The 17,984-nt window shown below is 43.4% G+C and overlaps 1 protein-coding gene across 1 annotated transcript in view; it reads right to left on the bottom strand.

Annotated features, from left to right (window-relative positions):
- Nucleotides 1-263: 263 nt before the first annotated feature.
- Nucleotides 264-17,984, bottom strand: part of CCDC85A (coiled-coil domain containing 85A) — a gene marked incomplete at its 5' end in the record, with an annotated part of 65,030 nt that continues 47,309 nt past the window's right edge. The window contains 3 exons of the mRNA XM_009081944.1: nucleotides 264-353; nucleotides 6,649-6,768; nucleotides 16,470-16,546. Of these exons, the coding sequence (XP_009080192.1) occupies nucleotides 264-353; nucleotides 6,649-6,768; nucleotides 16,470-16,546 (287 nt within the window). The remainder of the gene's footprint in view (nucleotides 354-6,648; nucleotides 6,769-16,469; nucleotides 16,547-17,984) is intronic.

The raw sequence follows: 17,984 nt of genomic DNA, 5'->3' as shown, positions 1-17,984 counted from the left end.
GAAGTACCTCAGTGCTTATAAAGGTGGTGTGTTGCAGTGAGGGTGCAGCGTTTCACTAGGCAGGATACTGGAACAGCAGGATTGAGGGCACTGACAACACAGCTCCCCGGACACACCTCTGTGCAGAATCTCAACTAGTTTCCAAGCAAGTCTCTTGCAGTGCATACAGACACCCCGTCGTCAGCTGGAAATTGTGGTGGACACAGTCCTTTCCCTCCCATCAGCAGTTCAAACTCTTGCTCTTCAGAGGGCTGAAGGGCCTCTTACATAGGTCCTTTATACTGATTTCCTGACAAGTGTTGTCTAATTCCAGGGCACGACCCTGCAGCATCTCCAAGTTTCCTCCACACAACCTAAAGGGAGGGATAGAAAGAGATCTCATTATCACCAGTTAAGATGCACTGGAGTTCATATGGACATGCATCTGGCAACACCACAGGTTGGGTGCACACACCATGCAGCACAGAGAAGGGTGGAGGGGAGGGACACACAACAGGAGCACAGAGAGTTTCCCAAGGGACACAACATTCCTTCTGAACACAGAAAGCACATGCTTCTAGGGAAGAATGATTAAAAACAGAGACAAATGAATTAGCACGTGCACCACCAGGTTATTTTATGCCTCGGATACAAGACTGAGGGCATTTACAGGCCTTGACTGAAACTTTGTTCAAACTTTTTCCCTTCTTACAGAAGGCAATTCAGTCCAGAGGTGTCTAAACATTTCCAGTTTAAAAAGCACAGAGCAGTTCTCCTCTTTTTTCAAAGGATTTACTTGTTCTCTTAAAATCAAGCAAGGCATAAAGAGTGTTTCATTTGTTCTTCCTGGAGGTCAGAGGAATTGTGCATATAGTCACTGTGCTATACTGTACTTAACATCCCTGTTACAATTATGGAATTAAAAAGACAAAGAAATGAAACCCCAAAAAATTAGAGAAGTATTTTATAAGGACTTACAGAAAGACTGACTGACTATAAGCAGGAGAACAGTGGCTTGTGTCCTGTCACCAGGCCTCTTTTTCAGGGGCCACTAGTGACAAGAATGGTGATTCCCAAGACAATGTGAATTGCAATTTAAGATTATTTCCGCTTAATAATAATCAGCTAGCAACCAGCTAAAGTGTAACTGCTATAGAACCACCCATTAATCTCTGGGTCAACAGCAATATGACTGTCAAGAAAGGTAAAATCTGCTTTCTACTGTCGTTATTATTTGTATTCTAACTGTGCCTGAAGTCCAGCAGTGAACAGACACTGCATTAGCTGGAACTGAATAAACACAGAGCAGCTGGATCCTGGGAAGCTGATATCCAGAAATGATAGTTCCTACCGCTGATGAGCAAAGGCAGAACAACCCCAAGGTCCTACTGTGATCTTGTGCAAGAGATGGGAAATAACCCAGTTCCTCTGAGCCTTTGCTGAAGAAAACCTGAGTATAAGCATGAAAACCAGAAATACTCCCAGACTGGAAGCAACAAGACTAGAGTCTTACTGCACAGGGTCAAATAAATTGAAGTCCTTTGAAGGGAACTGTCTTCAATGCCAGTGCATAACCCAAACCCTGCAAACTTGCCAGATGACCAGAATCTTGCAGCCTGCAATCACAAGTCATCATCATAAAAATACATGCGTGTTTTAGGTATGTTTGCTGTACTGTGAAACACTGCAGTGGTGAAAGCATGAAAAACAGGTTTTCAGTGAAACCTCCCAAATCAGCTGTCTATGGCAGAGCCAGGGCTGGATATAAGATTCTTTCCAATGTTTGGTTGCTGATTTTCCTAATTTAATGTTATCAAAAAGAAAGGTCTCTTGGATAGCTTTTGTGAGAAGGCACATCACACCTACATACGACTTTCAAACATTTTTCTGGTCAATAAATATTAAGGCAATATTTACCAAGCAGCTAATGCTGACACAGTAATAAACTGAAAGGTGACACTTCTCAAAGTCCTTTATTTCCAGCTGAACAAGTGACCTCTGATTGCTAGGAAGGGACAAACATAGAAGAAGAGCCCCAGAAAGGTGAAAACCTAAGCACAACTGACAAGGTGTGGCCAAAATGAATTCTCATGCTATTTTTATGGGTGGGAAACAAAAATCTTTATCAGCAACCACTTTTGCTTTGGCCTACAGCACAACAGATACCTGGGTCTCAAAGGCATCAGAGTCATTTTATTTGCCTCCTTTTCAGAAACATGGGATGATATAGGCTGAATTTCTGCAGATGTATCACCAAATATCTACTTATTCCAGCCTGCGGTGCTTCATGTGCAGCATGGAATACCATGGAGATCTCGGCTCCCTGAACCCTCCTGCCCCAATTCCAACTGGCATATCTCACCTTCCCTTCAGCTCCCAGCTCAAGTGAGTGTGCTGAAGCCCTGTGAACAAAACTTACCGGTACCCTGAGGAAAATCATGAAGGACAACCCTCCAGGCTTAATCCAGACATTCCTGTGCTTTGGAATTACCTCCATGCTCACTAATACATGATAAACTACCTCTAAACCTGCTGCCAGATGTAGCTATGTTTTCCTAAGACAATGCAAGTATATAAATACAAAGCAAAAATGTTTCCAAATGCATTGTTGATGAGGAGGTACCAAATCCATATGCACATCCTGAGGAAAGAATTCGACCTCTGTCACCTTAATAAAACACCAACATAGTCATATAACACCATAAAGTTCTTACAACATGAATTTTACATCCTTATCTGCATTTTGGTACCAGTCAAGACTATGCATCAAAATTATGGAGCCCAAAATGAAATTTGTCAGCATTCCACTGTTTTTCCAGGCAAAACAATGCCATGGCAAATGTTTCATTTGGAACACCCACAGTGCATAAGGCTGCAGTGAAACAGTGAGCTACAGGAGCTGCAAGGAGAATGTAAAAGAAAAGAAACATGATAATTAGCGTATCACAAATCCACTGTGCTTTTAACATGGACTAGATGGATATAGGAGAAAGCAAAACCAGAAAGGAAATAACCAACTACTTTAAAAGTATAATAATATATCAATAGTCAAATCAGACACAGATTATAAAAGTCAGCAACTTTGTTCTCCAAGCAACAGAGCTTGGGGAACAAAGGGACAAGGCAGGATACAAGTATATATTTGAGATTTACACAAATGAAGTGAAAATGTCAAATTTAGCATTTTAGAAGTGGCATTACTTACATCACAAGAACTTTTATGGATTACTATTAAACATGTATGAGTTAGAAACTGCTTTTTTAATCCATATATTGCAAAGGAATGGCATAGGCAGGAAAATACATAGGGGCCATTGTTCAGGTGGGGAAACTGAGGTTGCCAGGCTTCATCACACTTGCCAAATTTTATTCTTATGAAGGATAAATTCAGGTCAGCTGAGTTATACAGTGCTTTATCCCAGATATATTATCACACATAGATTTTTCTGATCAATACTAACTAACATGTTAGCATTACAGTATTCCTAATAAAACTAATTGCATTATAGAAACAGTAATTGACTTAATTTCCATATAAAACTTCCCAGGCATATTGTCAGCATTTAAACAAAAATTACTTTGCATCATCAGGTGTTTCCAGGCTCAATATGGAATATAAAATTATACACCTTAAACTTATACTGCACATTCCTTCAGCAACAGCTTTATCTGTCTCACTAACTTAGTGGTCAGAGCCTTTACTAGCCTCCTGATGTATATTTTCCTGAGCTTCCAAGACAAAGGTATGTTTGAAAAAAAACAAAAAGGAAATTTTATTTTACAAATTTGTTTTGCAGCCACAAATAAGAAGAGTAGTATACTCAAGCTTTTCTGGATCCTTCCTGAACATGGGCAATTATATTTGAAGATAATTGGAGTGATTACAGTGCACTGGATTTCAGGGCAGGAGAGATCATTAAATCTTCCTGCCTGACCTGCCAAGTACCACAGAACTCTTACTTTTCTTCAGCACCTCCTGTACTTAGCCTCAGCCCCTGACTCATTAAAGCATACCTTGATTTGTAGTGTCACAGTGGAGTTTCCAGCAGGTGACACTGACCTCAGGATAGGAAAACCCAATGCCAATTTTCCATGTGAGCCTGTGCCCTTGGTTATTCAGGCACTCAGACCATCATTCCATGCATATAAACCCTGGCCTGCAAAGCCAACCTGTGTGGGACATCACCAGCAGGCAGTTTGGTCAGATACAACTTCCAAAAGGAACCAAACACAATCTGCCATATGGAATAACTACTGATTGCCCCCCAGTGGTGTCACTTGCACACCAGGAATAAGCCCAGAACCACTGGCAGGGTGGGGAGGATTGCCAAGGCCCAAGCATGGCAGCTTCTCCTTCCAACCATCCTGCCTGATGGAGCAGGCCATGGAAGAGCCTTATCACACTGGCTGCATGGCAGACCTCTGCCCTTGTTCCCCACTGTCTCCACCAGCAGGAGATTCCCAGGCAATTTCAAAAAACATTTTTTTTAAAAGTTTACTTAGGTAAACAACAGCAATATTTTTAGCAACTAACTCCCTCTGTATCCTAATGGATCTGTGCCTTGAAAATACATACTTGCTCCTTAGATTTCTTGCTGTGCAGAAGTGGTTTGCACTAGCAATAAGGTGTTATAACAAAGACTATTTATTTCTTGCAAGAATTCCAAATTGCCAAATTCATAAAGAAAATCAGGCTCTTGATGTTGGCATGTTCTTTCTCCTGCATCTGATTCTGCTAAGTGATGCAAGTGAGGTGAGATCAAACCTACATGCCTCACTCTGGGAAACAGTGAGGTCTCCTCTCTGGCTGGGCATGGGGAAGGTTGGGCAGTCTGTTGGGCTGACAGCTCACTTTCCATTTCAGTCTAACAGTTCATTTATATCTATTGCTGCCTGCTGCAGTACCTCCTAGTGAACTAAAAGCTCAATTTTCATATCATACTGAACTAAATTCTGTGTATATCTTAGCAATCCATTTCAGCAATCAAAGTATTAGCCATTGTTCCAATATTTCACTCACCCCAACCAGCTGTTACTATAGGTTGTCAAAGGCATGTTGTTAAATGCTCCTTTCAGGGAAGTGCCTTTGCCAAGGGGTATTTTAAGAGAACAACAAAAAGTTTATTTCCATAATTACACATGATCTCTTGAGAAAATTACCTGGCATGGCTATATTTCCTAGGCAGCAGCAGGTAAAACACATGGAATATGCACAGAGAACCTTGAGCACGGCTGCCCTCAGGAGCTGGGAATGTTGTACAAGAGTGACACCAGTGCACTCTTGCACAGTGCTGCTGACAGGGATGTGGTTGGTGTGACCACAACAGAGAGGACCTGCCATCGTGTGCACAGGGAGAGGGGCTGGAGCACTCCCCACTGTCTCCCACCTTTGGATGCCACGAAAACAGGCAAGGTGGCTGCTGTGAAGCACTGCACCCAGGTTTTGTGTTACAGGAAGGGATCTTATTGCTGTAATTTGTGCACAGTTCACTTGTACAAACCCATTTCCTCAGGCTTCACAAAGGAGAAGTCAATGTCACCTGGCCATGAGGAAGATAATACCCTGTGCAGGACCTTGGATGTCCAGGCAAGACATCAGCACTACTGAGCTCTTACTGTGTGTCTCCACAAAGCTCAAAATCAGAGCAAATGTCCACAGAAGTCCCTTCTGGTTCTCCCCTGAAGGAGTGCAGACCTACCCCTCCAAGTATGTCCTTGCAACATCTGTATAGGCGAGGAATAACACTCACTTAACTGAATAGATATTAAAGCAGTTTAGCTACTTGGGGAAGTATGGGAAAGAAGACTTGCACAAAGCACCAGAAAACAATCATATCTGAGCCAGCATTAGGAGAGAGGAATATGTAGTCCCTGCTCTCTGCTCAGCTCTTCATCAGTTTTTATTCCCCTTCAGAGGAGCATGGACACCGCTGAGACCTGTGCTGCAGCGAGGCAGTGAACCCAGCCACTTGTTGACTCACATCAGCCGATAAAGCTTTGATTCCTGTAACACTTTACCAGTTTCTTTAGTTGAAACAGTTTCACTGTTGACATAAGTTTCATTGTTCAACAGTTTCTCTGTTGACATAAGCCCGCACTTGCACCTTTGCCTCTGTGATTACTTGTGTCACTTGCTGTGTATCAATGCCACACAGGCCTTTGCAATCCAGCCCTGACTTCAAGGCAAACCACATCTGCTCCCACAGAAGTTTCAACACTGACCTTGGGATCATGGTGCATGGTCTTCAGCCAAAGGCTCTGCTATTTTTGAATATATGAATATACCATGTGCCTTGGCTTTATCTTTGCATTAAAGTATTTCTCTCTGCATGGGTTATAGGAATCCATTGCATTCCACTGGAGCACAAATATGCATCCTTGATGAAGTAGAAAGGCTTCCTTAGTCAGCAAAACAGCACTTTCAGCTTCAAAGAAAAACTACAGGTGTAAGTAACATGGAGAGCAGCTAGAGCTGGTATCACAGTTGTGAGGGCCAGATTCCTGCCCAAGGAACACACAGTCCACAGATGCAATGAGTGACACACAAAACAATCTCACTCATGACAGTAACATCCCAGTGGTGTCCACAGGAATGTTGCCAGGACAATACGACACGTGTTGAGAACAGACAGGACGTTTTGCATGGACTGTACACCAGAGGAGCGTTACCTTCAGAGCATTTACCACTGAGTCAGACTGCTGAGAGGCTGAGCCATGTCCACTGCTGCTAGCTGGCTCGTTTGCAGAGCAGTGACTCCCCTCCGCCCCTCCTGGCATCCTAATGGGATCCTTCGCAAAAAATTAAACACTATTTAATAAAGAAAAGGGTTGGTCACTAATGAAAACAGATCTCAGTTACTTATTGTTCTTTTTTAAAAGGCTGAGAAGCACTGAAGGCTTGTGTTACTCCAAAGTCCCCCTCTTTCTGTGCCACAATAACCAAGATCCACATGAGGCAGCGCAAGTGGCACTGCTGAGTGTCACCCAAATGTTGTGGCCCTCAAGGGTGTCTCCCTGAAAAATCAGGACATAGTAACAAAACTATGTGTGTGCATTGCCTCACAGAGGTGCTGCAAAGTTTAGAGAGAGAGTTTCAACTCCAGAATGTCTAATTTAATCCCAGTAATTCTGGAGGTTGTTCCTTCAACAAAACTCACATTTTTGAACATTGCTACAAAGTTTGCAACACAAGCTCAGCCACAGCTGACCAGGGAAGGAGCCAGGTGGTCTGGGCTGCCAGCTCACTCCTTCCCAGCCTCTGGCCGCTCTGGTGCAAGGGCATGACCCCCTCTGCCTGCGAGATGTCAATTTGTCCCCAGCAGAGACAACCTCAGGGGCTTTCTCCTCCCAGTGAACACTCACAAGGGTTCTTCAGGACACTGCCAAACCGGTCCAAGCTACCTCAACTCTTCCAGCTCAGTCACCTCAAACTTTGCAGGATGTAAAGCACCTCCTGGAGCGACTGCAGTGCTGAGGTAACCTGAACAAGCAGCCTGCTTCAGAGAATTGCTAAAAATACCCCTGCTGCATTCGTGGGCAGCAATGTGATCGCTGCAGTGGCAGAGATGGCCTGAGCGGACACTTCTGAGGTGCTGTCAACCTGACCTGCTTGTCACTCTTTTCTTTGTGCAGAACTTTGTTTAAAAAAATGAGAAATATAAAGAAGTAGAACATTTCAAAGACTGAGAGATGGAAAGTTCCTTTCTTGGAGACTAGAAAACACTGTAGAAAACATTAAGAAATAATGTAGAAGTAATTCTGCCTGGAATGTGTGGGAAATGCATATCTGAAGGAAAAATAATGACAGTGGAAAGAGCATCTGATCAGAATGAGTGCCCTGATGTGCACTCATTTGCCCTACTGAGCAAGCACATAACACATTGCAGTCTTTTTTTCGGGGGGGTGGGCTGTCTCTAATCTAAACAACAGGAAAGATGAAGGTAGGTGTGGGAGAGAAAGGGCACAGAGTGATGACATGAGGCTGAACTTCACAGACACAATCTGCCTGAAAACTAACTGGAAAGTACACCAGGACAAAGGAAGTTTATAAACTGTTGGGACATGCCCAGGTCTTTGTGACCAGCACTGCACAGCTCACAGCAGTGCCAAAGAGAGAACCCTTACAGCTACTCAACGCATTGACTCCACCCCAGCAATCCTCTGCAGGACTGAACCTCACATATTCAACAAAAAAACCCTAAAAACAAATAAGAAAATAAAACCAGAATGCTGCATATGCTAAACTCATGGAAAAAGGCATTTTAAGCCTGAATCTGAAACCCCATTTCATACACAAACTTATCATTCAGTGCTGGCCTCCTGCCAAGCAGTGGATCCATGTTATCCACAATAGTGGGCACTAATGGATCTCCTGACCAGGCTGATAACACCAGCACCCACTCAGGGCAGTGTGCAGTGCATCATCTTGCAATTCTCCCCAGCAGTGACTATTACCAATTTGCTGTGATGTATGGAAGGGGGTTTAGGACTTATTTTGCTTTGGGAAGAATTTATAGATCTGTTAGTGACTGGCCAGTTAATGCTACACTCCGGGAAAGGAAATGAAAGAGGAAGGAAAAGGGGTAATAAAGCAGATTGAAACAATTCTGGGTTAGGATGAATTCAGTGGCTTTTATAAGTCGATGTATTCTGTTTCTTTACTAACTTTGGGGCCAGCAAGATTTTGGTCAGTTTTGAATGGTGAAACAGAGATACTGCCATTAAAATCCTGACAAAATTAGTACAGATTGTACATGTAAAGCCTCCTGAATACAGGGAAATCCAAACCTCCTGCAAATTGTGCTGATCTCAGAGTTCAAACCTTCCTCCAGGCAGTTGTCCTCCACAGCCTCTTCATGCCATATGCAGCACACTTTTGTCCCCCTTCACGAGAACAAGAAACTCATGAACACACTGCTTTAAGCAGTGCTCCCAACACATGTTGGTAGGAGGCTGAACATTAGTACTTCCCCTGTGGACATCCTTCTCCCTTCTCCCTCTGTTTTTGATGAGACATAAGCTTTCCTTAAAACATTAGGCAGATTTTGCAGCCATGAAGACCCATCCTTCAGCTCAGGGACTTCTCATCTCAGGTGAGGCCACTCCACGGAGGCAAAAGAAGTTTCTGACTGCTTTGGGGGAAGATTATTCCAGCAGATGATGGGGATGACCAGCCTGAAGGTTGGTCCTGTGAGCCTGGAGACACTCCAGAACTGGTTACGAGTTCCTGAGGCAGTGAAGCAAAACAGGAGCAAAAGGCACTTTGCCAAGGTGATGCTGTCTAAAAACAAGGGGCCTTAGGGCAGGAGAAAATTTGCAGAGCCATCACAGCTGCTTCTTGCACAGGGGGAGCATGGCAACATCTCATCTTCCACCAAAACTTGGACTCAGTTTCCTCACACTCCGTCACTTCCGAGCCCAAATTACAACTGAACTCTAAGCAGGGTCTCAAGGATGGGAGGGAAAATCATGTTCCCTTCCTTCTCTTCCCTAGCTCCACATACAGCACTTGCATTAAGTCATCCAAAGTAGATATCCTGTGTGACAGATCTTTTCATTCATTATCCAGGAACAAAGCTTTGGAAGTGGAACCAAATCAGACAGGAGGGATGAAGTCGTGACTCCATAGTGCTGAACTCTGTATTAACTTTCAACATCCTGAGTTATTTTGAATAAACAGTGTTGCATAACATGAGCACCTGAGAAAAAATATACCTTTTTGTTCAGCCCACACAACCAACCTTCCCTATGGCCCCTGTCCAGCCCTTGGGCCCAAGCTACAGCATGGTTTGCATGTCGCCTTCTCTGAGCCTAAAGTGTGCTCTGTGCAGACCATACCACTGCAGAGAGCTGTTAAAACCCACATTACATCCTGTGTATGGTTTCCCACAAGGATAGGAGAGTGCAGTCACTGAATGTGCAGGTCCATTTTCTGTTAAAAGTAGATCTACAAAATAATGCTGATACGTGACTCGAGTGAATAGAAAGCACAGGAAATCTGACTCAACCCCATAATATCACATAGTACAAAACCCAGATGAATGGAAATTTAGCATCTCACTCATACTGACTGCAAAATGTTAAGGTTTCCTAAATGTTAAGGCCATTTTCCCACAGCACCAGAGGCAAACCCTGCACTGTACCCTGGTCATGATCAGAATAAAGTCCCCTCTGTAGAAAAGAATATTCTTTGATGGAAAGAACTAATCATGAGCCAGTAAAAAGCTTCATTTTTTCAATCTCTATTGTTGATAAGAACAGTTATGAATGAAAAGCACTGTAGTGCCAAGCCCACTGCCCAACTTGAGTCCATGGGACTGTCTCTGCCAGGCCCTCCAGAGGCAGTGTGCACACAATCCACAACCTCCCTGCAGCACACAGGGAGAGCCAAGCAGGGGAAAACACAGTCCATGTCTGCCCTGAGGACACTCACAGTCACCTCACCAAAGCTTCCAAGAGAATGGGCACTGCTCTGTTCACTCACGAGTGGAGCACTCCCTCAACAAACACAAGACCTCATTCTCCAGTAGCATCTTATCCCAGAGGCAAGTGGTTTACTGGGAAGTAAATCCTTCCTGCTGGGTAACTGCCACACCAGTTCAATTGCTACTTGATTTTCAAAGCTTTTTTTCTGGTTTCTCCAGCCCTCAATTTCCTTGTTAAGCTCAAAGCAAATATAGGCTGTGTTTGTCAGCTTGTTTCCAACACGCAGGAGAAAGAAAAAACAAAGCAATAACTGCAGCATATTTCTCTGCTGGATTAATAATGCACTGAAGAAACAGCAACAATTTTTTTTAGGGAACATTCCTGTCAATTAAAATACACCATTTTCAAATGCTGCAGTTTTCCACCTGTTCTCAAAGACCTTAGGAGAAACCTCTACAGCATATTGCTGCCAAAATCCACACACCCTCATAGTGGATTAGAAACACACTCAGATTTCTAAGTGGTCAAAACCATTCCTGGCTACACATCCCCAGAAACAGCCATTTTCAGCAGGGCCTTCACAAAGCTCTTTTGCTAAACAGTGTGTCCAGGGCTGTAGCACCTCCTCATCTTGGTAAGCCACACATACAAAGACCACCTCTATTTAAAATCTGGAAGATTTGATGGAGTCTACTAGAAAATCAAAAGTACAAAGTAACTCCAGACTTCTGGAGTTACTGCTGGAAAACAAGTATCTGTCCTCTCTGAAAAGGAACTCTTTGTACACCAGATTTTTCTTGCATTTGTGTCTTGGTAACATCAAGGTCATGAGCTCTTGCCATGCAGCCTGCCCATGCCAACTACGATGGACACCTTGAGACAAAGACTCTGGTCAGAACCTCAGCTGCTGGAAACTGAAGTCTTCCATGAATGACCTCTTAATTTCAACGGAGGATGAGAGCACATGAAAGAACTGGGTGAGTGGATGCTCTTGATTTACTTTCTTTCAGCAAATATTTGATGACATGATTAGGTAATGTGAGTTTGTTCAATGGGGTTTAATTACATTTTTGTTGAAGGATTCTCTATTCTTCTATATGCTATGAAAGGGAGGAGACAAACAGTATTGGACTGTGAGTGACACAGATTTTACAAAAAAAACCCACTAACCAAACAGTTCCCATCTTCTAATTAGATTTATAATTAAAACCACATCATGCAGAGGGAAAATAAAAAAAACCCCACAGATCTCAGCAAAAGGTTTCTGAAAGATTTGGAAATGGATTGAAGTAAAGGGTGATAATCTAACAGAAAGGGGAAGAAAGAGGGAAATAGAAAGTGTTGGAAGAGCCTAGAAATAAACTAGTGTGTGCTTAAGGGTCATGCCTGCCACTTCCTAGTTAAACATACCAGGACAGGAAAAGGCTAGCAAGGATGCAAACCTCCAAAAAGTGCCTGAAGCAACAGTGCAAATGAAAAGAGATACAACAAAAAGACATGTAAACCAACCAAAAGACCTGGAAAGGAAAGAATGAGGAAACAAAGGAGTCAGCAAAGCCCAGGTGAGAGGGAGCAGGACTCCACCCCTGCCTCATGGCTTTGGTGCTGTGCAATGTGGAGTTGGGAGCTCAGCTCCGTGCATCCAGCCACCAGCTCCACTGCAGCATCCTGTCAATACTTCCCTCCCCTTTCACTGAAAGGTAAACCTAAATTACAAGGACAAAGAGTTGGATGGGGTAAATGTCTGACAGTTCTCCATCTCTGCCTGCTGCTCCCTCCTCCCAGGAAACAAATAAGAAGTGAAGCAATTTAAATTGGGTGACGTGCCAAGTATATCTTTTGCAAATGCATTCACTGTCATATGACAGATGTCTGCATTTCCATAACATTTCAGCTGAGCTTATCAGCCCTGAAATACTGCCCCTACAAAAAATTCAGGGATATCTTCAGTTAATTGACATGTGGATGCCAGATCTTGATCTGACTTCCCCTGGCATACAGCACAGATAGCAGTTACACACCACAGCAAGTCTGGGAGGACACTTCTGTTTACAGTCATCTGAAGCTACTCACTGACATCACAGGTCTGTCACAGCCCAGGAATCTGAAGCTGGGATCCAAATCCATTGTTTGATTCCTGCATATTTTCTCTATTATTGCTGAGTATCTTCATTACAATACAGACAGGCGCATGTTCTGGTGCACTGGGTTTGCATGGCAAGGTTTTAATAGTGGGGGGAGCTTTAGGAATGGCTTCTGTGAGAAGCTTCTAGAAGCTTCCCTTGTGTCCAGCAGTGCCAATGCCAGTGGCTCCAACGTGGACCTGGCACTATCAGTGATAGTGGTAGTGCCTCTGGGGAAATCCAGAGGTTCACCCTCTCCTGTAACCCATGGAGGTTCACAGTTCATGGAAGGCTGTCTCCCATAGGAGAGCCCTCACACTAGAGCAGGGGAAGAGTGTGAGGAGTTCTCTCCCTGAGGAGTAAGCAGCAGCAGAGACAGCATGTGATGAAGTGACTGCAGCCTCCATTCCCTGTCACCCTGTGCTGCTGATGGGAAGGAGCTAGAGAAAATCAGGAGTAAAGTTGAGCCCTGTAAGAAGGGAGGGGTGAGAGGAAAGTGTTCTAAGGTTTAGTTTTTCTTTCTCATTATCCTATACTGATTTCAATGGTAATAAATTAAGCTGATTTCCCCACGCCAAGTCTGTTCTGCCCGTGACAGTAACTGGTGAGTGATCTCTCCCTGTGCTTCTGTCAATCCATGAGCCTTCCATTATATTTTCTCTCCTCTGTCCAGCTGAGGAAGGGACTGATGGAGCAGCTTTGGCGGGCACCACAATTGTTCATACTATCTTTCTTTTCTAATGCTAGCTGCAGCACTCGGTCCCCAGTGATGTTGCAGTTCCATGTACACTTTGAGTCAGCAGAAGGCGTTGCCAGAGCCCATGAGCTGCAGAGAACTTTCCTGCTTCAGCCCCACAGGGGAACTACTCTGGCCTGAACTCCATCCAGCAAGACAGACAAGTTCTTGCTCAGATAGTTTAGCCTCTACACATTGCTGTCACACAGCCTTACCCACATGAGCATTTGAGAAGCACCAGTGCAAGCTGCACACCCTTTGTCTGGGGCACAACCAGCACAGTTTGGCATTCCCAACAGAAGACCCAGCTGCATACCATAAATCTTGGAAAGTGTCTGCTTTCTTGCACAAAAATCCTATTTGTGGCCAGAAATTGAAAAGGTCTGGATCATATCTTGTTACTGAGAGAGGGAAAAAAGAGAACAACAACAAAAAAAGAACAGCTCTCACCAGCACAGCAAACCTACACCCATTTACAGCTTCTCACAACTTTTAAACCCACTCCTATGCTATGAACCACCACCACAACAGTGCAGCACAGGAAGAGAATTAACAGGCTTAAGTGAACGTTCCCATTTTTATATCTTTTCTATTACCCGATCAAACTAAAATATTGACTCAGTGGTGGTACTGCAATTCCCCTGACAAAGCAGCCCTTCGGTACAGCAGAGTGAACTGAAACTTAGGTTCCATTTGAATAGTGATGACAGCACTTAAAACCATTTTCTCTGGAAATGTTCTTGCCACTAAATATTAATAAAACCTTTACATTAGAGGTCTGTGGGGTTTTGAAAAGAAAACTAATACATATGGAGGGAGACAAGCAAAGCAAAAGAAATCAGAAAAGAACCACGCCTAAGTGACAGGGGAAAGGAGTGATTTATCTGAAGAGGGTGTCAGCAAATGTGTCAGAGCATTTTCATGTGTAACACATGAGCAGAAAAGGGGGAAAAGCAAGGATATTGAAAGCAGAGAGGAAAAAGAGGAAAAGCATCGCAGGAGGAGAGAAAGAGGTCTGAGGCAAAGACAGAGCTCTTCAGTAAAGACCTGGCAGAGGCATCGCACTCATGAGTGCAAGTTGTTACCTGTCCCATTCTAAATGCAATCCTGCAACTCCCAAACCCTACCAGTGCTCCAGACACCATCAAAGAGGGACTGTGTGAAAAGCATGCTAAGATTTTAAGGCACAACCCTGAAACTGAGTAAGAGGCACAAACCTTGATTGGTTGTGCAGTTCATCGTATATTTTCAGTCGATTTGTCAAAAGCACTTGGTTTGGCTCAGTGCCCAACATCTCCCATTCCTCCCATTAAATGGAATCGAAGCAGTGCCAGGAGCATTTCCATCCTGCACCTTTGTTGTTGTGGCAGGGCCTGATCACTGCTGAGAGCACGTTCAGGGTGGTACTCCCAGGAATAACAAACCCCCAAAAGGAACTCAGGCAGATGTAATGCTGAGGTAATCAAACACAAAGCTTGGTGTCTACATTTCCTTCTTCTCCTCAAAGCCATGACTTTCTTCAGGAGGAAAACTGAGAAAAATGAACCAGGAAATGTGAACCCTTGCCACTCATTGTTTCTTAGAATAAAGTATCCAGAGACATTAGGAGATTTTTCAGAACTCTACTACAAATTCTTGTGCCAACAAAACCACACATAAGACACACTCTGACCTGTGTATTTAAAAGCAAAGAGCAGTTTGCAGCCTTGCTCACCTAGCTCTTCCTCTTCAAAACCTCACCACCAGCATATTCTGTTTCATACACTTTTGCACCAGCTACAGGCTTAGGTGCTGTTTTCACAAGCACTATTTTCTGGGTTTAGCACCCCAGCTAAGGTATTTTCAATGAACCTGATGCCCACAATGTGGATGGTTCCAGTCATTGGCAAGATCTGGGAATGTGTTTTGTGGGTGCCTCAAACCTCAGACAAGTAAAACATAAAACATATAGCCACTTCTAAGAACATTCTGCACAATTTATCCCCCAGTGTTGTTCCAGACACAAGACAAAGCATAGAGTGTTCTTGGGTGGGTTTGTTAATATTTGCCCTGAAAGCAGTTCTTGAAAAGAAAATAGTATTTTTTTCACTAAGGATCAACCTCTGTCTTTCCTTCTGAAAACTACGGACACATTAATGGACAGACATTTCACTGTTCTTGCTGTTCTTTTCCAGATTCAAAAATTAGGGTAGAGAGTAGACTGCTCAAGGTCATGTAGCAAGACAAGAGCTAAACAAGAGCTGCAGAGGCCCTTCCAACAGTCATATTAAAGGTGAGGAAAAAAAACACCAGACTTGACTTAAAATCTGCCTTAATGAAATGGTTAACTTGAGGCTGAGACCCTCTAGCTAATCTCAGCCTTAATTAATCTGAGCCATTGGATTTTACTTCTTACTACATCCCACTGTTACCTTGGATTTCACAGTCAAGTTACAGTACCAAGTCCAACTAAAAGCACTTTTCTTCTTCAGACCAATGACTATTGTTCAATATAAACAAAATCCAACTTCTTTTTTCTTCCAGTGTGCAACTTCATTTGGAGAATTTATGGATTTTTGCAAGGATTATTTAACAAAATATAAGAGAAATATGTGCTAGTATGTGAAAAGTTACAAGTGTATATTTGATTAATTTTTAATGAACTTCAAGATTTCTCATTCTTCAAAACACTTTGGGAAGACCTTTAACTTCATATTTCTTATTTATTCAATTTAATTTCAGTCTTGCATTTAGGTATCTAAATTTATTTAGGTATGCATTTAGGTATCTAAAATATTAAAAATAAAATAACCCAATTATTATTACATATAACATTAGCATTTTTAGAGCAAAATATTTTGGTTAGCTATAAAAAAGAGTTGATAGTTTAACAAGTAGCTCTTGGGATAAAAGCAGAATGCAAAGGGTCAGTTCACTGTGATTTTCAACGTGTAAATTAATGAATTATAAGTAGCAGCTTCCAAGGAATTTTTCTTAGCAAGGTATCAACACCTGTAAAGGAAAAAAATTAAAGAAAGCATTGTAATAGCCTTAAATCAATCCCCCACTCAGTCAGGAGCACAACGAACACACAGATGTGAGTGCCTTTGGTTATCTGGGAGTTCAAACACGGGAAGGACAAGGAATACTGATTCCCTCTCAAGCACACAAACTCCAGCGTGGCTGTCTAGCTGCTGCTACTGATCCCACCAACAGAAGTCACCCACCTGGGGCAGCATGCGATTTTCCTCCTCCAGCTGTCTTACTCTTGCCTCCAGCTGCCTAACATAGGACAAGGTTGATTCTAAAAATCAAAAAGAAAAAAACTTGTATTATCCACAGAGATCTGCTTGTGTTTACTGGTGTCAGAGCCTGGGCCACATTCTGACTTGTACTCACAGCAGATTGCCTCTCTCAAGTGTCCATGGAACATTCTGCTCTGCTCCAGTCAGGGCAGTACAAATAGTGATACTGGACTAATCGATTCCTTGGTGCTCGTGATTCTAAACTGCTGCACTTTACAGTGGTCCCTTCTCAGGCACAAGGTACCTCACAGACGAGTTCTTCCAATCCATCCCCTGAGCACTGTGAGCTTTGCACTTTGGAAATACTCCACAAGGATAATGCGTTATCCCACCAAGTCACCACTCAAGAGCCCAGAAAGAGCAGATGGTCTTCTGCAGGCAGTCAGGGTCAAAGGGACCCCTCACACAGTCCTATGGAGGTCTGGGGGTGCACACACAGACTCCCTCCAGGGCAATACAGCAGCTTGTCTGCATGGAGGCTCCAGCCTCAGCTTCTGCCAGGGACATGCTGTCACAGCTTGAGCCTGTGCTAGAAACCAGATGTGTGTCCCCCGGGCACTGAACGGGTTTGGAGCCTGGTTGATAGCACGATAACCTGGGGCACAGCACTGCTCACAGCATGTCCTCCTCTCCCCCCACACACCAGGGGGTGCTGGGACATGCCCTCACAGCACTGCTTTGCTTTGTGAGCTGCACGAAGAGCAAAATTCTGCCCCCTCTATTCACCAGTAACCTCACTGACCTACACAAGGTCAGCCTTTGGATGATTGTGAAGAATATGAGTAACTCCTAGTCTGCTCCCGAGGGCTTGATGTAAGAAGAGGAAATCCATGATCTATCCCTAAAAGCACCTGAAATATTTATCATCACACATTTCTTGGGTCACACAGAATTTCTGCTATTAACATCCTGTACCTAAGAGAAACACAATGCCTGGGAACACAGCACTCGAGTGTAAGAAAAGAGATACCTTCTCAGTGCAGAAAAACTGGTGACTCTTACACTTCCTTGTATGTAGGTGGAAGCCCACCACATACTCACTCCTACCTCAGTGATCCACTCAGCTTTCTCTGAGCTGTCAGTTCAGGTCACACATTTGTACCCATCCTGCCACGTAATTAGCAACGTTGATGATCAATGGCATGAAATCTGTGAGTATTGTGGCAGTACTGCCACCTGTTATAGCCCTGCAAAGCTGCACTGACAACAGAGTTGTTCTCTTGTATAAACTGACAGGTGAATTTGTGTACGAATTTCCTCTGATACCTCATCACTGCACCAGCCTGTCCATAAAATAAAGGTGATGGGAACTAAGGTGTCACTTACTGCTCTTAGGAGACTGTAATAGGCTAAAATATGCATGGGAATTTACACAACATGGAGACAACACACAGTAATTTGTCAAAGATGATTAATACACAGCCAGGCCCTGGATTA

The sequence above is a fragment of the Acanthisitta chloris genome, unplaced genomic scaffold, assembly GCF_000695815.1.
Source record: "Acanthisitta chloris isolate BGI_N310 unplaced genomic scaffold, ASM69581v1 scaffold21090, whole genome shotgun sequence".
Classification (NCBI taxonomy): domain Eukaryota; kingdom Metazoa; phylum Chordata; class Aves; order Passeriformes; family Acanthisittidae; genus Acanthisitta; species Acanthisitta chloris.
This window is presented reverse-complemented; position numbering and strand designations above follow the sequence as displayed.